The 22,984-nt window shown below is 32.9% G+C and overlaps 2 protein-coding genes across 2 annotated transcripts; one reads left to right on the forward strand and one right to left on the reverse strand.

The window, feature by feature from the left end:
* The first annotated feature begins 6,549 nt into the window (after nucleotides 1–6,549).
* LOC121262326 (cinnamoyl-CoA reductase 1-like) lies at nucleotides 6,550–12,072 on the forward strand. The gene is made up of 5 exons (XM_041164763.1): nucleotides 6,550–6,831; nucleotides 7,073–7,227; nucleotides 8,581–8,766; nucleotides 9,279–9,631; nucleotides 11,725–12,072. Exons 1-5 carry the CDS (start codon nucleotides 6,699–6,701, stop codon nucleotides 11,912–11,914), a joined length of 1,017 nt encoding a protein of 338 aa, XP_041020697.1. The 5' UTR covers nucleotides 6,550–6,698; the 3' UTR covers nucleotides 11,915–12,072.
* Nucleotides 12,073–12,556: 484 nt separating this feature from the next.
* LOC121262319 (metal transporter Nramp6) lies at nucleotides 12,557–22,319 on the reverse strand. Its single transcript, XM_041164753.1, is given in 15 exon segments — nucleotides 12,557–13,141; nucleotides 14,785–14,804; nucleotides 14,807–14,879; nucleotides 15,557–15,688; nucleotides 16,177–16,281; nucleotides 16,413–16,586; nucleotides 17,449–17,518; nucleotides 17,605–17,786; nucleotides 17,988–18,097; nucleotides 19,748–19,852; nucleotides 19,965–20,043; nucleotides 20,452–20,492; nucleotides 20,584–20,662; nucleotides 21,777–21,914; nucleotides 22,198–22,319. Coding segments are annotated over 14 exon segments (1,635 nt in total). The 5' UTR covers nucleotides 21,897–21,914; nucleotides 22,198–22,319; the 3' UTR covers nucleotides 12,557–12,796.
* Nucleotides 22,320–22,984: the final 665 nt, after the last annotated feature.

A 22,984-nucleotide genomic window follows, 5' to 3' on the forward strand; every position in this document is an offset into this window, starting at 1 on the left:
TGGTCTGATCCTGACTAACCCGTTTCGAGTTTCGGCCCGGGTTTGAAACTCGGATTCTGATTTGGATATACCAGAGTTTCTGGATCGGAACCCGAATGAATAGTCCTAAATAATGTTGTGATTTTTTTTTAAATGTTTAAGAATATAAAGAAAAAAAAAATGATGAGAAAAAAAGGTGTAGCACGACTCTTCCCCAAAATCCACATGCCATGTACTTTGATCTTTTCCAGCTTCTCCCACAAACTAAAATGGCACCTTTTTTTCTCTTAAGTACCGCTAAGTTAGATTAATGAGTTGTATCTAGTACTGCTCACAATTGACCGGACGAGAGAGACCGCCTAGACCTATCCTATTAATTTAGTCAAAGTATTGTTCATAAAATCAAGAGCCTTGCAAACAAATCCTTTAGATAAAATTCAATTAATGGAAAATTCAACTTGTTCGCAAGGCTGCATAGGCGATTATATTGCACTCTGAATTTATTTTTCCTATAGAAATAATATGGAGGGAAGTCACTGTTTGGGAGCAGCTACTTTTACATATATTATGTGGTATCATCCAAACATCACATCTCTTAAATTCGAAATTAGTGGATTGAGAGAGAACTAATGAGAGAGAGAAACAAGAAAAGAGAGCGGAGATGAGAGAGAGAGTGGAGATGAGAGAGAGAGAAGGTAAGAGAGAGACTGAGATGAGTGAGAGAGACCAAGATGAGGGATGAGAGAGAGAGTCGAGGAGAGAGATGATGAGAGAGATAGTTGAGGAAAGAGACGATGAGAGAGAGAGAGTTAAGGAGAGAGAGTCGAGATGATGAGAGAGAGAGAGGGGTCTGGAACGTTTTGCACCAAAAAAAAAAAAACCAAAGGACAAGAAGTATCCACGTACTGTATGTACCGCTACAGTAGATGCTATATAGAAGAACTCTTTCCTATAATATTATTGAAGAGAAATGGTCCAGACTCCAGAGTCTATGCATACTTGGATTTTCTGAACCCATAGCAGTCAACTACTTTAAAGTTCATTAATGTCCGTATTTAGATAAGCATTTTGACAAGTAAACCCTAATTATAATTTTCTGTGTTTCTAGAGTAGTACTACACACATTGTTTTTAATTTCATACTGTATTGGCCGGTACGGTCGATATTTTTCGTACCGGTCCAATGGCCAGTACAGGTGTCATATATGTTTCGTACCGGCCTATATTTCGGCCTGTACTTACCGATATTTCAGCCTTTAATTTTTTTTTTCATTTTTTCAAACTACAAGTTTATTTTTTGACCTCCAATTCAGACTAAACTATTTATAATTTATATACATATATATTTATATATAATTTATTCAAATATAGACTATTATTTTATAATATAATTTACATATATATATTTATATATATAATTTATTTATATATCGACTATCCTGAAACGATACATAAAACAGTACCGGTATCGAAATATTTCATTCCAATGCCTTGACCGATACGTCATCCAGTACAATATTCAAAACATTAACTACGCATGCATGCCTGATCAGAACGGCGTAGTTGAAGATAGACTAGTTTGGTCTTATGTCATTTAATTGCTTAAGAATATTTTTATACTAGTCCAGGTCCTATTTTTGACGTTAATATAGTTATAACTTATGGGAAACCATCTTATATACGCTAATACCTGTTTTTATTGTTTATTATTAATACATTTTTCATGGAGGGTTACGTGATATTATCTGAATCTTCAAAAATAATTTAGTGTTGAAGTTTTTAAGCTTATTTTTTTAGAGTTCTTCTATATAGCATCCATTGTAGTGGTGCACACAATGCACACACTACGTGGATGCTTCTGGTCCATGTGTTTTTTTTTTTTGTACACCAGACGGCTTCTCTCTTCGTCTCTCTCTCATCCCATCGTCTCTCTGTCTCATCGTTTCTCTCATCTTGATTCTCTCTCTCATCGTCTCTCTTTCCTCGACTCTCTCTCTCATCTCGAGCTCTCTCACTCATCTTGTCTCTCTCATCGTCACTCTCTCTCTCATCAGCTCTCTCTCTCATCTCAATCTCTCTCTCTCGTCGACTCTCTCTCTCATCCCTCATGCTCTCTCTCTCTCTCTCTCTCTTCTCGGCTCTCTCTCTCATCTCGGTTCTCTCTCTCATTTTTGCCCTCTCTCTCATCGTCACTCTCTCAGTCCATAGTAATTTCGAATTTGGGAAATGAATATTGTAGTGTGTTTTTCATCATTTTACTTATGCCACGTAGGGTGTGCAGCGGCTGCTCCCAGTGGCTGCTCTTCAGATTTTTTTTATTTTTTTATTGGGATATCTCTAATAATTCATGTAATCTGAATCAAAACAACTTCTGTTTAATTAATTTCTGATGATCTATGAAAGATTTTCATTGTCGCTTATGAAATTTTAAACATTCATGTACTAACGCAAATAATAGATTAATTAATTCCTTAGAAAATTTACAAGTCATCCATCCAAATATGTAAGCTGCATATATAGTCAGTTTCCTTTCAAGTACGTACATATATACAGATCTGTACGTGGGACAAGTTGACTTTGAAACTAATGCCAAGATAACATTAACCAATGCAATGATATCATATGATTAGAAAGGCACAAAGTAATTAAGCTGTTTAATTTATTTGAATTTTTCGGTCTAAGGTTAATTTAGTGGATTCCACGAGAAATTCCTTTAATTAGTTGGATGTATCATATATATGGTGGAGAGAAATTCTGATGATCTCTAGCTAGGTCGATCGAACTATATACCTTAATTACATGCACTAAGAGCTGGCATATTGATAGTCCAACTATTGGAAGTTTTCCTGGGACTTCGATCTCTACATGAAACATAAATATATCTTGTTTAGGGAGAAAAGTTGGTAAATATTGTCACATATATGATGATATTGATCACTCACCTACCCAAAATTAACATGCAGATATATATATATATATATATATATAGATATCAATCTTAATAATATTAATATTAATATACAATTAATTAAATTAGTTTGGACGATAAATGGGCAAATTAAGCAAAAGTCAAGCTGGGATCGACATATGCCCAACTTCCATGAAATGAAGAAAAAGATCAGCCACATATATAGATTATATGACGTGCAAGAACAGGTTAATTAATTAATTACACGAATAACTGGTAAGCATATGTATGTTGGAGTTAGTTGGGGACCTATTTCCTTCTGACAACGTCTTTGCTTATGATCACAATCCATCTGATCTGATCTGCATGTGAGGGTGGGTTAGGTAGCATGCATCATTATCCTTAATTGCGCAAATTAATATGCACGTGAAAAATGTAATTGCTTGAAATCGTATCAATCTTTTTCATTTATTATAATATATATATATATATATATAGATATATACGCTAAATTAAATATTAATTAATTCTTATCTATTTAAATACATACATATATATATATATATATAACACGAATCTTTCTATTTTCTACTACTTGCTAACTAATTTCGATATATTCCTCCTGATCCCGGCGGCCACTAGATACGTACCCACTTCACAGATCTCTAATTAGGGGATGGTAGTAAATATTGTTGATCAGCTAGCTTAAAGTATTATCCTTAATTCCCTGTTCGTGTGAAGGAAAAATACGACAACGTCGTATTCATTAAGACTTATAAGGCCTATATATGAGGTGACCGGGGTTTGAATTTGTAAATGTTGGAAGAAATTATATCGGATGTTGTATAAATTATTCTTTATCGTGTCATGTCGGATTAAGTAGAAAAGAGAAACTCCGATAAGATTTGGTGTTTGAATATAGGCTGCATGCAGGAAAACTCTAGAGATCGATCAGGGTTACTATTATAAATTAATGGATCATGAATATTCCATATTAACTTTGTTTGTTTATTTAATTTTCTTCCTTGTCAATTCTTTTAATAAAATTGCTTAATTTGTCTTTTGCAACCTACAACTAATACGTGCCCGTCACCAGTGTACACTAAGGTCTTGTTTGTTTTTAAAAAACATCTTATTTCATCTTATCTAATCATTATAATTTTTTCAACTTTCAATACAAAATAAAATAAACAATTTAACTTTTTTAAATCTCAAAATAAAATAATATTAAAAAATATATTCTAACAATATTTTATTCAACTTTTTAACTTTAATCTCAACTCATCTCATCTCTAAAAATAAACAAATCCTAATTTAAGGTGGCTGCATTCTACTAATTAATAAGTATTGTGAGGAATAAGACATGAGCTTCAAATGCACAAATTAAGCTTTTTGTTAAAATATGGATTCTATTTACATTTTTTTTTTATCGAGGTCTACTTTTTTATAAAAAGCTTGTGAAAAGCTTGTGTATCATCTGATCTCATGATACCATGCATATTAGGTATATACGTAATTAGCGAATCGGCACTCGCAGGCAGCAGCTTCCCATTAACACTTTTGGAAGGTAATGTTACCGAAATGACATGTGTGACGTGGCGCTGACATTTGCTCTGTTCACACTAAGATGAAATTTGAATAATGAGTTGAAATGAGATAAATTGAGATAAAAATTAAAATTTAAATAAAATAATATTATAATAATATTTTTTAATATTATTATTATTTTAAAATTTGAAAAAATTAAATTATTTATTATATTTTATATTAGAATTTGAAAAATTTATAATAATTAGATAAGATAATATTAACTCTAAATCCAAACAGGTTTATAGACACATGAACAGTGCATGTTTATAAGTCTATTAATTACTGAATACGGATGCTCGTGTCATTTATCAGCGGGCTATCATATGATCTACGTTGTTTAATTACTAATTTGGCAGGTGTGAGTTTATTGGTGTAATTACACGATTAGGTCATTAAGCATAGGTCACTTTTAATTTAAAGATTTGTCTTTCAAAGTTTTCAAACATTTTTTTGTATGCTTTCCAAAAATTTCCAAACGCATGCATGACTTTTCTCAGATTTCTTAGCTAGGGATACAATACAACATTTGAAGTTTATAAATTATCAGAGTATTCGATTTATAGATGATTTTTAAGAGGGTAAGTGCTAAGTTTATAAAATAGTTTTATAAAAGTAAAATTAATAAATTGATTTTCTTTACAATAAAACAATATTTCCAATTTTATGTATTACAGAAAAATATATTAATTTATAAATTTATTTATATAACACCATTTTGTAGATTTAACATTTTATCTTTTAAAAATAGACATTTTTTTTAAAAAAATGGTAAATACTCTAACCATAAAGGAATTGCATAAAAATAATTTCATAAACTAACGTGGCTTGATATAGTTTATCAGATTATAAAATTATTTTAATTATAAAATAGATTTAACAGATTAAATGAAGATATATCAGTTTATAAATTTATTTTTATGTAATTTTTTTTTTATAGATATAACAGTACTCATTAGAGATTAAAGAGAGTGCTCAACCCGTAGTTTATATAAAGAGCCCTAATTAAATACTATATAAATCATTTCCAATCGACGAGCACAGAGAAAATAAGGTATAAAAATATTAATATAAATAATTAAAAGCAAAAAGTAAAAAAGTAACTGATTGGATGGGCAGTGAATAAAATAATGTGTACGTTTCATGTCACCATCTACGGTGAGGCAGAACTGCATATTTAAGCATCTCTATGAAAAAAGCAATTTACTAAAATTACTTAATTGCTGTTTAAATATATCGAAAAGATAAAACATAATGATATTAATAACTTGATTGTTTTCCGCTTCTTCTTCTTCTTCTTCTTGGGGACTTTGAAGTTAATCTGTGTTAATTATTACTAATTAGATCAATGCAATAATAAACATGTTAATTATTTGGACCATTAAATTAAGGTGTGATAATCATGTTAATTCGATCATTAACAATCCAATAAAGTTCACAAATTACAATCCCTTGTATTTTTGGAAATGATTGGTCACTTCACAATTCATTAAAAAAAAAAATCCACAACCTTTTCAAGTTGTATTGCAAAGATAAATTATATTTGTAGTTTAAAAATATGTATATTTCGTTTACTCTTTTTAAAAAAAATTAAATAAATTTAGAATCTGTATAAAAAAATAATTTTTTGATAATAATTTTTATTTATTTTAAAAAATATATACAATATTTATAGAAAAAAACACAAAAAGAAATTAAATTAAATGCCGCACTATCAGCTGGAGGCAGATGATAGTGACGAGAGAGTCATTTAGATGTGAGCAGCACTGCACTTCTCGAAAAACTGTTCCAAATAATTGTTCCGAACAGTATATTTTATTTTTTATATATTTTTTTAATTATTATAAATATTTTTAAAAAAATAAAAACTTCACAATATCAAATACTTATTTAATCATTAAGTAAAAAAAAAAAAACTCATTGGCGACACTTTTTAAAGCATTTCTCTTTATAAGTTGAAGTTTTTTTTTTTTTGCCCCGTAGGCTGTTTATCCGTGGTAGGTGAATACGGTAATTAATTACAGGGTTTTGTTTTTGGTTTTTATTTTTTTTTTCGCCTATAAAAGGCAAACACACTTGTTCATAGTTTCCTCGTGCCTAGCCCTCGTGATCTCTTCCATTCGAAACGCAAGTTGTTTTTCGTACTCTCCCTTTTCTAACCAACTCAAAACAGTACTGAACACGAAACGGACGACACAAGAATCTCTCTCCAAAGAAGCCCCAAGATGCCAATTGATTCATCGTCAGTTTCCGGCCAAACCATATGCGTCACGGGCGCCGGCGGCTTTATTGCCTCGTGGATCGTAAAGCTTCTTTTGGACAGAGGCTACACCGTCAAAGGGACTGTGAGAAATCCAGGTAATTAATTAAGTTGGAAAAAGGATTTACGTCAATGGTTTTCTATCAAACGAATGATATCTCCTCCATATCTGCCCGTCGAGATAAATTTACTTGCAATATGAAGTCCAGATAATCTCCTCGGTTAACTTAATTGTTCTTTCATTAAATAGCATGTAATTTTTTTATAATATTGATTGATGCATATTGATAATTGTGTGTATTCGACTGGCTCGATCTGGCTGTACGTATACGTACACAGACGACCCAAAGAATGCTCATCTGAAAGAGCTGGAAGGAGCGAAGGAGAGGTTAACTCTATGGAAAGCTGATCTTCTTGATTATGAGAGCCTGAAGGCAGCCATTAATGGTTGCGATGGAGTTTTTCACACCGCTTCACCTGTGACTGACGATCCCGTGAGTTCCTTAAATATTCACCCCCTTTTTCAATATTAATTATTTCCTGTTCATTCGTTGCTATATATCTACAAATTAAGTGCCTGGAACGAACGCTCGAGAAATAGAAAAGAAAAGAAAGTTGAAAGTAGAAGCACTCACGGTATATTCTTCATTTTATCTTTTAAAATACATTATTAAAATCTAATTTCTTTTATTGTACATACTAATTTTTATAATATATTAAATATCAACTTATCTATTTTTTTCTTCATATTATTTAAATATTATATTTTTTAATATTTTTTTATTTATTTCAAATATTTTTTCTAACTATTAATAATACTTTCAAATCTTTTGATATTTGTAATATCTTTTTATATACAATATCCTATAATTATGATTTATTTTAAATTGATCTAAATTTATAAACTAAACAAAATATAAATTAATTTAAAAAATAAAAAAATAGATTATATAATGAAAATAAGAGATCAATTCAGTTTCAGATTTTGTCTCTAGTGCCAAGTAAAGAATAAAATATAGAGATTTTGTCTCTAGTGCCAAGTAAAGAATAAAATATAGAAATGAGAGAGGAGATGTGAAATAAAAATAAATGACTTTTGAAAAAATGAGGAAAATTAAACAAAAGGAAAGAGAGAAACTAATTTAAAATGTTTATAATAATGATTAATAGTTTCCTTTACATCTAGAATGTTAGTGTAGCATAATGTAAAATAAAGGATAGAACACAAAATTCATTGGAGGCACTTTTAAGAAAATTTCTTTATATTTTAAAGAAAAATACACTCTCAATAGCAAGGATTCGTTAGGTCGACTCAACGAGTCAACGACTCAACTGCACCATACATTCTCATGGAATGTGACACTCCATTGAAAAACATTTTGTGGTGGTGAGTCCCCGTCAACTTTAAATATGGTAAAATGATGGAATTAACGGGCCCCTCAATTGGAAAGTGGAAATGACGTAAAGACTAATTAATTAGTAGAGTGAAATGGATTTCTCTTCGAAATCTATCACCATTTCTGATTTATGAGATCATATTTCGTGATTTTTCTTTACATGATCGCTGGAAAATATGTAATTTTAGGATGCTGATGTTAATTAGATGAGAACTTTTAACTTTTTAGAGTACTTCGTGATTTAATAATAACATTATAAAGTTTGGTATATTCTCGATCTACTACTCTTTAGCAATTTTATTGCTCAAAATCTTTTCAATATTCTATTAGAAATCCCTTTTATTCGATTTGTTGTTGGTTTTTGTGGAGCAAAATAATTAGCACGGCTTGTTTAATTATTAGGAAAAGGGAAATTAAATTATTAATGGTTTGTGGCTGTGATTTATAAAGGAACAAATGGTGAAACCGGCTGTGGATGGAACGAAGAACGTAATTATTGCAGCGGCAGAGGCCAAAGTTCGGCGAGTGGTGTTCACATCATCAATCGGTGCGGTATACATGGACCCCAACAGGAGTCCAGATGTTGTGGTTGACGAGTCTTGTTGGAGTGACCTCGACTTTTGCAAGAATACCAAGGTTTCATATGCCATTTAATTTCATAAATTAAACTTGCTTCTTTAATTTCTTCTGATTGGTTTAAACTCTCTTTTAAAATGTCTGAATATTCAAAGACACAACAGTAGTTTACCGTATAGGACAAGTTTCCTACAGTACTGAAACAAATTTAAAAGTTTGGAGAGCGACTATGTTGACATTTGAGATGAGAAAAAAAAAAATTAAAAAATTTTGAGGCCTAGAAATTTCAACCAAAAGTCCTAACAAATACGAAAACTATTTTAAAGAAAATTAAATTATACATCATCAACAAAAGTGACTATGATTTTTTATGTGACATGATATTGACTGTTCTGTTACATATGATGTTGCTGTTGGAACTTAAAATAAAAAAAAATGCCGCAATCGAATCACATAGAAAAAGGAGAAAAATTACCGTATCAAAGTAGTAATTTTGCTAGATCTAGTGTCAACTTACAGAGGAATCGTGGTGAATATATTAATATGATGGAAAATATGAATTTGACTTGCAGAATTGGTACTGCTATGGAAAGGCTGTTGCTGAGCAGGCGGCATGGGAGGTGTCCAAAGAAAAAGGGGTAGATCTAGTGGTGGTGAACCCAGTTCTGGTGCTTGGACCATTGTTGCAACCCTCTGTGAATGCCAGCATCGTTCATATCCTCAAATACCTAACTGGCTCTGCTAAAACATATGCCAACTCCGTCCAAGCTTATGTCCATGTGAGGGACGTGGCACTCGCCCACATCCTCGTTTTCGAGGCCCCCTCTGCGTCAGGCCGCTACCTTTGTGCCGAGAGCGTGCTTCACCGTGGAGATGTGGTCGACATTCTTGCCAAATTCTTCCCGGAGTACCCGATTCCAACCAAGTTAGTTTTTCCAACTATTCATCGTTATATATGGTCATTAATATTGTTGTTGATGTTCCTCCCTCTTCACCTGCGAAAAATTCAGGTTGCCTACTGTTTCGTAATTAATGAATATATTATATATCTGAAATATTTTAGTTATAAAACAAATTTATAAATTAATGTTTTTTAATGTGATAAAAAAAAACTTATTATAAAATAAATATAACTCATTAAAATTTGACCTTTTATTCATATTTTTTTATTATTTTAAAATATTTTTAAAAAATATAAAAAAAATCAATATATTATTAATTATTAAGAAAAAAATTAAAATAAATGAGGTATAAAAATGAAGTGGCAGTTTAAAGGTCAAAGTAATATTTTTCTTAAAATTATATTAATTTATATATATTTTTTATAAAATTTCTTTATTAGGTATCATTTCGATTTCTATTATATATTCCTCTATATAATCACGGCTGTATAACTAAAAAAATAAAAAATAAAAAATCACGGCTGTATAACTAAGTCAATCGAATGTCATCCGGTCTTATCTTATCATGTTATCGATGCATTCGTATGAGCAGGCCTCATCATTAAAGGATTGCATGAGACATATATTGGCCGCAGCTTTGTGACTGATTACAGTGAAATTAATTTCTGACGTTGACATCTTCTAGAAATAACAAGTTTTGCTAGCCTGAAACTTTTTGTAAGAACCCTGATCCAAGTTCATTTGCTTGCAAAATTTTGTAGTGTATTCTTGGACTTTTGCTTCTTGCTGGTTTTTTTTTTTTTTTTTTTAAACTATTTTATTCTCTCGACACGTTGATTAGATAAAGAAAAATGATGATCATACAATTACTTTACCACTTTATTTAAAATATAAAGTAGTTATGTAAGATTGGAATTTTTTTTTTCTAATCAAGTGTCATAATTACATTAATTATTTTAAAATAAAATAATAATGAAGGAATTGTAGTATATCATTTCCTTTAGATAAATACCTGCTTTAGAAAATTTGTCACCAAATCACTGTCCAAGACATGGTCCCTGGAAGAAACGAAACAGAAAAGTAAACAAGAAAAACATGAGAGCCTAGGTCTGACGTGTTGCTGACGGAAACATGACATAAGTATTGCTATCAAGTGCATGCTTATCTTTAATTTTGATGCACATAATTCTCACACCGACACAGTACATTTTTTTTTATTTTTTGAAAATTAATTGAATTATTCTATTCATCTTTCATACAATACACACAATATTTTTTACAATACATGATATAAAATGAGGATATTTTTATAAAATTAAGTTATTTCTATATGATATTTTATAATAATATATTTCATATGATTATGAAATATTTTGTTAAAAGTATATAATGTGGATATCATTTTTAATGTGAAAACCACCCCGGGGCAGTAGGTGTACCAACTTGACTTCTTTACGTAACTGCTGAAAAAGAGTGTAAGAATGATTGAATCCACTACTTTACCTAACCCAATGTCACTGTCGGACTAGGCCTTCCCCTGTAAGATTGATTGAACCCTACTCATTGAATATGTGATTAAATAAATAAAAAACTCGTGGAACTGGAAAATCTCTTTACGTATCACGATATCTTCGTCTGATATGGACCTCGAAGTGGATGACATCCTTTTGTTTTGAGATACATGACCTGCATCTTAAGGAGGGTACTTGTCAAATTTATAAAGTTCAGAACTTGAGATGCTTTTTTGGTGCACGTACGTGTGACTTTTAAGACAAATTAAAGATGGATTGAGAATGTGTACTTAGACATGAACAAATCTGTGCTAAATAGGGTTTAAAATTGGATAATAATAAGTTTACTACTTTCTACTATTTCTTTATTATTTTATAATGTATTTAAAATTTTTATTTTTATTATTTTTATTTTTGAAGTATTTTTTTAATATCCTTAATCATTAATAGTTAATAATTTTCTTGACATTTTCTTTCTTTTTTCGGAAAATCAAATAGATTCGCTGATAAATTTAGTTTTTTTTTTTTTTTTTTGTTGTTTTGAAAATACAAATTTTCTTGTTTTCAAAGCTAACGAAGTGTCTCAAAATTGAATTGCGATGTAGGTGCTCAGATGAAAAGAACCCAAGGGCAAAACCCTACAAGTTCTCGAACCAGAAGCTGAGGGACTTGGGCTTGGAGTTTACGCCGGTGAAGCAATGCCTTTACGAGTCCGTCAACAGCTTGCAGGAGAAGGGTGTCCTTCCAGTCCCTACACGGCAGGATCAAGATTCAGTTCGAATTCAGTCTTCTTGATTGTCTTTTCTTTTGGGTGTTAATTACTCGATCGTCGAAATATGAAGTGCTGGCATATATATATATATATATATATATATTGAAGACTGTATAATATTTATTTTAATGCTGATGGACAATTTGGGTTAAAAACATGCCTGTTAAAAGAAATCATATATCTAGATCACAGTGCATGGTTTTTGTATCGGAGAGTCCAAATTAAAGCTACAGAAAACAGCACATGATTCGAAAATAAAAAACAAAAACTCTCAAATTAAGAAGAAAATAACAACATTAATGACAAAAGATCGATCGGCAATTGATTTTTATTGTTGTTCTTATTCTTGTTGTATTTAGATAAATGTTAGGATGTCCGTCCATTTCTCAACCATATTTCCTCACTTAGAAGGTGAGATATCGACGTCGTTCACACCTTGCCACCTTTCCTTCCATGTTCTCGACTGGAAGTGGTGTCTTTCTTTACGTTATCTTCTCCTCGTCTTTAGGTCTCAATTACCTTCTTGTTAGGCATTCTCTCTCTCTCTCTCATCAAAAGAGTCTAAGACCTCCCTCATTTTAAGTTTTTTATTTTTTGTTTCTTATTGCTACCCAAAGATTCGCACATGCAGAATATTTTCGAGTGTTATAACCCTTACTGATCACGTGACTTCAAATTATTATTATTATACATTAAATAATCCATACTCGTGCCCATGTTTGCATACTCGTCCACCTGCAACATGAGCAATAGGCGCTGCAGCTAATTAGGAACATATGAAAAATGTCAGATTTATTACAAAAACTATTCTAGCTAACATGTCTCCATCTCTAGACATTAATTAGCTTAAAACTACAAGTCCTAGAGTTTGTCTTTTAGTACTACTCTAGCTTACCAACTAACCATCAGTCAAGACCCCCTGCATCTCTTCTTTGAGGCAACTGCATGCTGACTATATCCTCTCTTGGTAGAGAATACATGATTGATCCACTACCCGTATCATTGCTCGTTTGTCCATTTTCAGTTGTCATTAATGCCAGAAGGTGCGTAGCCTTCTTGTTGCTGCGGAAAACCAGATATGCAATCCCAGCTAAATAAATTGCCATTCCTGAAAATCCAAATATTCCAAGAAACACAGCAGCTGCAAGTTTCATGTGGTTATGGAAAAGCAACTTGACGAAGCCCGTCAGGAGATAGTATATATTTATGGCCATAATAAGGGAACCAATTATCCAAGTCACAGCTGCAATCTGCAATAGAAAATGACACTAATCAAGGACCGAAAACTGATAAGACGCACAAACGTAGGACTAGGCCCTCCCACTCTTTATTACTTTCTAGGTACACGTCACAGTCTCACTGGTCAGAAATTTCTACCCTTTTTCCGAACATCATCAAATGCATTAGTATCAAGTTATCAACCAGCGAAAACTGATAAGACGCACAATCGTAGGCCTAGGCCCTCCCACTGTTAATTACTCTTTAGCTACACGTCACAGTCTCACTGGTCAGAAATCTCTGCCCTTTTTCCGAACATCATCAAATGCATTAAAGCAGTATCAACCGCACGAGACCCGTGCCGAGAAGAATCTCAAAAAAAAAAAAAAAAAATACAATATTATTAAAAAATAAATTTTTAATCACTAAATAAAAATAAATAAATAAAATAATTGAGACTCAATCCGGACCCAAATTTCGAAGATTAGCGTTTTTCAATGCGTTATTTGGAAAATGCTCAGGCCACCTACAATTTCTACCTCTACCGATAAATTATTCCGATTTTTTTTTTCTTTTTAAGGATTTGTATTTATTTATATTGTCTTGTGTTTTCTTATTTATTTTATTGTAAACAAATATCATATCAATCACTCAGTTCTTGATATGGCATTATAAGGTCTAACTCTACTAACTCAAACTTTTGAATTAGTGTTGTATAAAAAATGTTTGTCAAGCGCCACAGATAAAGCCCACAAGTGTTAGCACCCTCACAAAGAACCCAAATGTCCCAATAATTTCAAATTTCTGGTAGCCGCATTGATTTCATGACTTCCAGACCAGTAAATATGGTACGCCCAGGTTGTACGTACCCCAAGCTGAGCTAAAAGAAAGATTAAACCTTCGTCCAGGCCTAACTGTAGTGAGTCCTATACAAGGGTTCAAGTTTCGATCGATATTTGCGGAGTTATTATCCCTCTCGAAATGAAGATTTGAAGGGGTCTGTAATTTACTGAGTAAGGGATAGAGACTTTGTCCTCTGACGCCAATGAAGAAGTCAAATTTTCATTATACTTCTAAACTCATTTTATCACTTCTCAATTTATTTCATATCATTTTATTTAATCATTACAAATTTTTTAAATTTTCACACAAAATAAAATAAACAATTCAAAATTTTCAAATTCTAAAACAAAAATCATATTAAAAAAAATATATTCTAACAATATTTTATTCAATTTTTAACTCTCATCCCATCTTATATCATCTTAACTATATATATATATATTATTAATATATATATATATATATATATATATATATATATAGATAGAAGATGCTACACCCACAAAAGATTATTACAGAGAATCCTCACCGAAAAGCAATTTTGTTTTTGTTTTTTGCTTTTTTTCTATCATTTTTTTAAACACTTTAAACATTTTAAAAAAAAATACAAATTCATTTAAAAACAATTCAAACAAAATAAAATGAAATTCGGTACAAGATTTCGGTAGAAATCTTATGTGGAAATAATATTTTCCTATATATATATATATAGCAAGCAGAAAATCCACTGATGTGAATTTGGTTAGCTAGGCAGCCATGCATTTTTTTAAACAACTCAAATATGTAAGGGAATAGAATAGGAAGATGAGTTGCTACTCATAATAAACCTTACCGCTCTGGAGTTTGCATGAATCCCATCTTATTCTTACTGCTGGTGAATTTGAGGAGTGGAATGAGAGCAAAAGGAAGCTCAAATGATAAAATCATCTGAAAACACATATCAAAGTTAAGTTGCAGCACAAACGAGAAAGAAAAGAACATCCAATTTTGCGAAGCATTGCATGTTGAAAAATGAGATCACGAATTTCATTTTAAACCACAAATTAAGCCTGTCAATGATGTATATTATAATCATTTAGCATACAGTGAGGAATTTCTATATGGTGTGCGGTATAGGTGCTGTTTGGATATAGCCAAGGGACCATAATGGTGAATTAAACAATGGTAATTGGTAAAATCAATTTATTTTTCTTCAGAGAGTTTTGTTCAAGCAGAAAGAGACTGCTTTCCCTTCCAAAATGTAATTTTCCAATACTAAGATCATTGAAACATTTGGGAAAATGTGAAAACCTAGGGAACATTTGGAAGTTTTATTGCTGTAGGGGATCCAATGTCTTTTACATTCCATTCAAAGGCAAAAATAAAGTCATAACAGATCAGGCTATTTTACTAGCAATCATGAATTATTCCTTTGAAACTAACTTGAAAATAAATCTAATTCAACTGCATTGATTTGTGAATATAAACATGCATTTTAGTACTAATATAGGGTTCAGATCTATACAAAGCTCAGGGCATCTCAGTATATTCAATTAAGTTTGGAATAGCGATCACATATTCTGGAAGAAAAAGGTAATTGACAGGCAAGAATATCTTTATCTTACTGATGCAATGATGATCAGCTTTCCAGCCCCAGCAGAGCCACCAATAAGTGAAACAATTAAACTAGGGACTATAGCCAAGCAACGAGTTAAAAAGTTTCGAAGCCATGGCTTCAGTCGTAAATCAAGAAATCCCTACCAAAAAACAAAAATATAAGATGAGTCAGGTCAAAATAATTAGTGTGATGGTCTTGTAATTCAACCAAGTTAGACAAAAGATGATATGAGACTTCCAAAAAGTAATTGCTTAAAAGCATCCAAGTAATTCAGGCATTACTGCGAAGTTGAACCAGTAACAAAAACAATTCAGTTAGAATATGAATTCCCAATCACTGATCAAGGCTGTCATGAAGCAAATATCCATAAATTAATTTACAAATACTTTATGATTAGAAATATAATTTTTCTATTCCCTGGTTTTTCATTCTATAAGAGGAAACCGACATAACTTATCTGTATCCTTTGAGATTCGGAGACAAGGCTAGATATAATAGATTATTCTTAACTTTAAATTTCAAATCTGAAAGCTTTCAAAGGTAGAAGTTTAATACTGCCCTTTGGATAAAAAGAAGAATTGGGAAATGCTAAGACCTGAAAATATATATGGTCAATTAGCAGAGTACCTGCATAACATATTGTCCTGCATACGTTCCTGTTATGGTAGAACTCTGACCTGATGCCAGCAAAGCAATTGCAAAAAGTTTTGAACTCCAACTACCTAAGACATTCTGTAAACAATAAATTAAAACCAAGATTACAAAGCATCTGGATTAATAACCATTGCCATTTTCTGTGAGAAAACAAGTGCCAGGGCCAAGAAAAAGATGGGAACATTAACAAGTTTGGATGAATAGCATACTCTTAATAAAAATGAGGCCTTATTCAAGTCCAAATCCTCACAGCTCTTCTGATCTTCCGCATTCAAATTTGTGGAATTACAAACTGCACCACTTACGGAAATAACGGACACATTAATGAGGAAAGCCACCATTAGTGCAAAGGCACTCTCTATTAGATAGAATCTGCAGGCCTCCTGTGAGATAGTATGCCATCAGATGTTCTTCTTACAAAATTTCCAGAATCTACTTGCAGGAACCAAAATTATCTATTGTTGCAAACAACACCATTAACTAAATAATTGTTCTTTAAACAAGCCATAAAGGAGCTGTTTTCATTCAAGTAACATTCAAGTATGATTTACTAATTGAAGTTGTATGGCTTCTAGCCTTCTAACCAAAAGAGGCAGAGAGAAGGGAAAAAAAAAAAGTTATAGCAGAGTATTATGTGATTGAAACACATTTACTTTTTATGATGAGGACTCCCAGCGACTGTATAAATGCAGCATGTCTTTAACCAGTTAAACCCCAGGTGCGTGTAACGTGCACACATCACACAGATCAAGTAAATCATCGGCACTGATGGGAGATGTGGCCTCCAAAAATCATTTGCACCCAAGGTTCGAACCTTAAATATGGAGGGAGCATACCCCTAAAAGACAAAGGCTGTTACCACTTGAGCTGACCTGACCCCTAGGGTTTGAAACACATTTCTATCTGTATAAAGTAAAATGGTAGAAAACTTGAAAGAAGGAAGAGCAGTTTCAGCATTACACATACTTATTATACAATACAAAGTTTTTTGAGGATATTACCCAGGTGGCCACTGTATCATTCGAGTCACTACAATAAGAACATGCACAACAGAACAGAAAAATTTACCTCCTAAATTTTCCAACCATCAAATCTCTTTATACAGAGACTAGATGGTAAGGAAATACAGAACTCTTATTTATTTGGCTAAATGCTCGATTAAATTTTGGAATTAATGTGCAGAACAGTGATATTTTGAACATGGTTTAAAGTTCAAAACTTGTCCGCCAAAGGTAAAATATTTACTTGGATGCCTCGAACGGATCGTGGTATCTTCCTAGAGAGCACCAAGGCTGAATGGAGGAAGAGATTGTGTCTGCGGCAAGTAAACAAAATTCAATGAAAATAAGCTAAATACTCAATGGAAGCTTATGTAATCTTTGGAAGACACGAAAAACGTACGGCATAACCATAGCACCAAGAAGAGAAATCGCAAGGCCAGTAGCACCATTTCCTTTGAGTTGGGGAACAAAAAGACCATTTAAAACCTCAGTAGCAGCAGGCTTTGCGTAGCCAAGCTCCGCAAAAAAACATGCAGCAATTGTAAGTACAAGAAAGGTAATCAAGAATTCAAGTTTCCTGACCTGTGAACAAAGAAAAAAAGGAGGTAATAATCTTGAAGCATTACTAGCTTTTATCTAAAGGTTATCTACATCAAAAACTGTTCACTACCCTCAATCTATTTTTATCAAATAGATAAGAAATAGTCTTCCAAATATACTCCAAAGCATAAAAAAAAGGTCGTCAAACAGGAATCAAAGACTATTGAAAATATATCTGGATACCCCATATTGCTGCAAGGCTAGAAGAACCAATGTACTAAGCCCTGTCAGAAGAACACCGCACCATAGAGGAATACTGAAGAGCATATTCAATGCAAAGGCTGTACCAATAACTGGAAATAGGAAGAAGCAGAGTCAGAATAACATGTACATCTATAAAGTGAACAAAATTAACACATTTCTGCTTTCTAAAAAGATTAAATAAAGTATTTTTGTTTTCTGACGAGTAGAAAAAATCAAGTGTGAATGACTAAAGAAGCATACATAAAGATTTGTATAAATCATTAAATTATAAATTGGAAGCCTGCTGCCACAAAGTCAATCTCTAACGAAAAATATTATCCAACCAAATTTCAGGATAGGTAGATGCATTGATGTTGGTGTTGTGCCATGAATTGTTCTGATATTGATAGGTTACACTAGGGTAAAAACATATGGCATGAGACTAATATGAACACTATGCACAGCATGGAAACCAACTAAGAAAAATAATCAAAAGAGAGAATTCTCTTTCTTCTAAAAATCCTACAGCTCTGTAAACCAAAGAAATCACCAGTAAGAAATTTATCGTCTCAGAATTCTTACTGCCAGATTTTTCTATTATCACTTACTATTACTATCTCCCTCAAAAAGAAAACCCAAAAAAGAATTATCATATACTAAGAGTGTATATATGGATGGTGAATATTTAATAACAGTTAATCCAAGTTGAAATTCCTCAAAACTCTTAATAGTCTAGAATGATTACTAACTCCTTAGGAAACCTTGAAATCTTATTTAAGCATCTTACTGTTTTTGGGTCTTTACCATAAGTTGTAAACAATGACATTTTTTTTTTAATTAGTACTCAAAGATTTTATTAAAAGACACAAAAGGTGTATGACATCTTTTCAATCTTACTGGTTCAAGCTACATTCCTTTTGCCCATCCCTTGCCCTTTAGAGTCATCAACTTTGACAAATTTCCAATTTGACAATATATGCACCCAACTTAGCCAGCAAGCGGTCCTCGTGATAAAATGACCTGCTAAACCCAGTCTTCCAACCTATACATTTTCCCGACGCTTTCATTCCAAACTTCTAATTCCTCTTGCTCATGAATGCTTCAACTAAAATTTGTCCAATACTAAAAAAATCCTAGAATATCCACATGATCCCTTAATTCGAGTTCAATCTTCTATTTTCACCAAAATTGGAAGCATATTATTCTCAGTAGAGCTAAAAAATTGATCGAAAAACAGGAAAGGATATGGAGCTCCTCATTTATGCCAGTCACCTCATCCCTAAGAACTTCAAAGCCAAAATTTTGTAAGCAACTCCCCTTATAGAAACAAGGTGGAGGGAAACTTACCAATACAAAAATATTGTCATAATATTGACATGAGAATTAAAAAAATAATAACAGAAAAGAGAAGTTAATATTCAGATGGCAGAGGTTAGGTCCTCAAAAGTTCAGTACACGAGGCTGAATGCTCTTCCAATAGTAGAAAACGAATTTGGTGGTGAAAGTCAAAGCCATTCATTATGAGCCATTCAAGTGCCCGGGCTCATGATATATATATATATATATAAACTTTGTAAGAGACCTGGTTAGAGGTCACGAACAGCATTCGTGATGCTATAGAAATATATCGTCCTTAGTTATTTGATACACATACAGCTTAGTCAGTGTCTTCTACTATAGCTGCTTTTAATTTGTATGGTTCAATAGCAACACCACTTTCTGCATCCTGTATTCAATTTCAAAGTAACAAGCACTCATACCTTCAGGAATGTCACACGCAACAACAGCAATTTCAGCAAGAACCCAGAGGATGAAGTTTGGGACCCTAGGGTATTCAGCTCTACAATGCTCTGCTAAATGCTTTCCTAAAATTACAAAGCAGCTTTTAGAAGAAGAAAAGAAAAAATCAGATAGCAGGGGAGTATAGATAAGCAGGGAGGACACATCTAGCAAAAAGTATGCAAACAAATCACTCGCCTGTGACAACCCCAAGATTGGCTGCTAGGGACTGAATAACGAGAGCAGCACAAGAAGCCATTAATATGATCCAAAGTAGCTGAGTAGAAAAATAAGAATGATTAACAAATGATAATGAAAGAATAGAAAAATCAACCCACTTAAAAAAAAACGCGTGCACATACACACGCAGAGAGAGGGGAGGTCCCTGGAAAAGAGTAGATGCTGTGATCTTATGGTCAAAAGTACGTAAGGCTAGAGTGACTATTCTTCATGCCATGCATAAGTCATTTAATTAAATGTACCATCACCAACTTCATGTCCTGATTTCTATTTCCCAGAAAAAGATATGGACAAAAAGTCCCATTGTTTTTCGTGAATGGCATCTATAAGGAGGCAAATCTAAAATGATTGAGCTCCTAAGAGTAATTGGCACACAATGTTAAAAAGTACCAAGTTCTACTGAATTTCAATGGGTAATAACTGCATTAGAAGATGACATACGCACCTCGTACTTGAATTGTGCTCCTGCCTGAAGATCTGTTTCAACTGTGAGAAAAAAAATATATAGAATGATATATGTGTTAGTAAGCACGTGATTCATGGTGGCACCTAAGGAAATGAGATATTAAAATCTTACAATTTCCAGGATCAATATATGCAATAGAAACAAGAAACCCGGGACCCATGTATGCAAATAAATTTTTCCAGCTTGTCCTCTGCCAAAAAGAGATATAAATAGGCACAAATCAATAAATTTCCCATTAGATGTGCTAACATCAATGGGACCTCCTACTGTAAAGCCCACAATCTAATCATCAGGCATATTCACACATAAACAGCCTTCGACAATGAAAGAAAAAAATGGACACCAGCTGGGACAATTTATGTGCTGCAGAAAAGAACACCAGCTGGAATTCAAGGCACATTTTGCTTGAAGCTAAATGAATCAAAGATTTTCTCGCAAGCAACATTCACAACAAGCAGCTATGTAGAAGAAGTGCATTAGGTTTAAAGGTCTAAACACTCACTAATTCATTCACATCACAAAGTGTAAATAATCAATCTGTGCAGTACATTGGCCAGCTCCTAGTTTAGATGAGCCACAGACCAAATCGGACTCCAAGCACCAATCATATAGTGATGATCTGTATATTCATTACAGTGCTTTGTTTGACATAAAAGGAACAATCCTTGCAATCCTTGAATAATCCGCCTAAGTGATGCAGCATGATTGACTGTATTAGGCTGTGACGAATTATGCTTACAAGTTATTTTCAGTTTTTATTTTGTCCATTTTTTATCATAGGATTGAGTAAACCGAAGCAAATCCTTAGAAAGACCTGGATGGTGAAACTGAAATACGGTCACATTGGGTTTCTTTGATAACTCTATCTTACTACTAAGTTGTCGTCGAAATGCTGTTGGAAAAGTGATTGAAATGCTCCATAGATTGGTGAAATCAGTGGGAAATATCTTCAAATTCCTGATGATGATAATTCCGAGAAAAACAAAACCTATCTGGCCAAACATATTGCATAATTCAAGGGAAGATTGCATAATTCGTCAATAACTTGTAAGCATAATTCGTCACAGCCTAATACAGTCAAACGGTTGCTTTCAGGGAAGATTGTGTGAATGGTAGATATGACATATCTGAGCCCAAATCCATAGATTTATGCATATGGTTTAACGTGTTTATAACTTTATATCAAGACCTTGCCTCATCCGGAGACTTTCCAAGGATATACTTCTTCCAGTATTATGCAAAAAAAGTATCGTATAAGTCCAAGCTCTCGATGATTATTTGACAAGTAATATAATTAAACTCACATCAGGAACAACAATCTGATCATAATCCGAGTTCTCAATCAGCGGCGCATTTGAAAAACTCCGGCTTCCAGTGCTCGCAATGAACTGTGGCTGTCCAGATGTCGTACCTGTCGCAGCCATCTCTCCCTGTATATAACACTGTCACGACGAGAAAGAAAAGCTTCAATTAGTTAATCATGTTAACAGTAACAGTTCAACCAGTGCACATCATTTGTAGTGAAACTGGAAACAGGTTTTTGAAATTTGAATTTAAAAAAATAAATAAAATCAAAGGGCCAAAGAAGAAAAAACAGGTCCAGTTACTGTTTGATTGGCAAAAAGTGAAACAAAAACCGCATGGATACCATAAACCGAAATCCTAAAACACTTTTTACAGCGAGAACAAGAAAACCGGGCGTGAAAAAGATAACGGAGAGCCCACATCTGCACCAATGAGCCAAAAAGGATTTCTAATTTTGTCTGTTTTCTACGTTTTATGGGGAAGCAAACAGAGGGTTTGGAGGATGAGTCGGCGATGGGACAGAAATCGAGAGCAGGCATATAAAAATTGAAATTTCAGACGTGCTTACAGAAGAGAACGGTTCACGAAGGAGAACACACTACAGAGTCCCTTCTCTCTCTCTCTCTCTCTCTCTCTGCCTTTCTGTCTAAAGCTAATCTCACTAGGAATCTGTTTCCAAGCCGTCCTTTTATAGCCTCTATCCAACCTAATGCTTTTTGACAAAATGAACAAAGATTTCCTGTATCAGTAACCACCTGTACAGGGGACTCGGGAGGGTCCCTCTCGCAGCCCTAGTAGCCGTTTAGAGGTCAGATTAGCAAAGCTCATTAACCAAGACAACCAGCAGTAAATCCTAATTCTTTGATTAAAGGAAAGGAAAACAAAATATTTTTAGCCAATAATGAGGGTGCTTAAGCATATTGATAAAATCGTGATCAAATTTCTCATATCAGCATTAAGAAAAGGTCGTATTTATCACTATTCTTGACGTGTTTTGAAAATTTTGTGCAGGATTAAACATGCATGCGTGTAGTTGTTACTCATTGACGGTTGAAATTATCATGGCGGGCCTTAGATTACTAGCTAGCTTGCTGCTATATGTTGATTTTTACATGCTGACTTTGTGAGTCATAATGTCATCCAATCCAATACATATCATCTAACATAGATTGTTATGTTGATACGTAAAAATATTCATCAGTCCATC

Source organism: Juglans microcarpa x Juglans regia, chromosome 1D (genome assembly GCF_004785595.1).
Source record: "Juglans microcarpa x Juglans regia isolate MS1-56 chromosome 1D, Jm3101_v1.0, whole genome shotgun sequence".
In the NCBI taxonomy this organism is placed as follows: domain Eukaryota; kingdom Viridiplantae; phylum Streptophyta; class Magnoliopsida; order Fagales; family Juglandaceae; genus Juglans; species Juglans microcarpa x Juglans regia.

Coding starts and splice junctions, on each gene's coding strand:
- LOC121262326 (XM_041164763.1), top strand. CDS start 6,699: ATGCCAATTGATTCATCGTCAGTTTCCGGCCAAACCATATGCGTCACG. Junction 7,228..8,580: donor CACCTGTGACTGACGATCCC/GTGAGTTCCTTA, acceptor TGATTTATAAAG/GAACAAATGGTGAAACCGGC. Junction 9,632..11,724: donor GAGTACCCGATTCCAACCAA/GTTAGTTTTTCC, acceptor ATTGCGATGTAG/GTGCTCAGATGAAAAGAACC.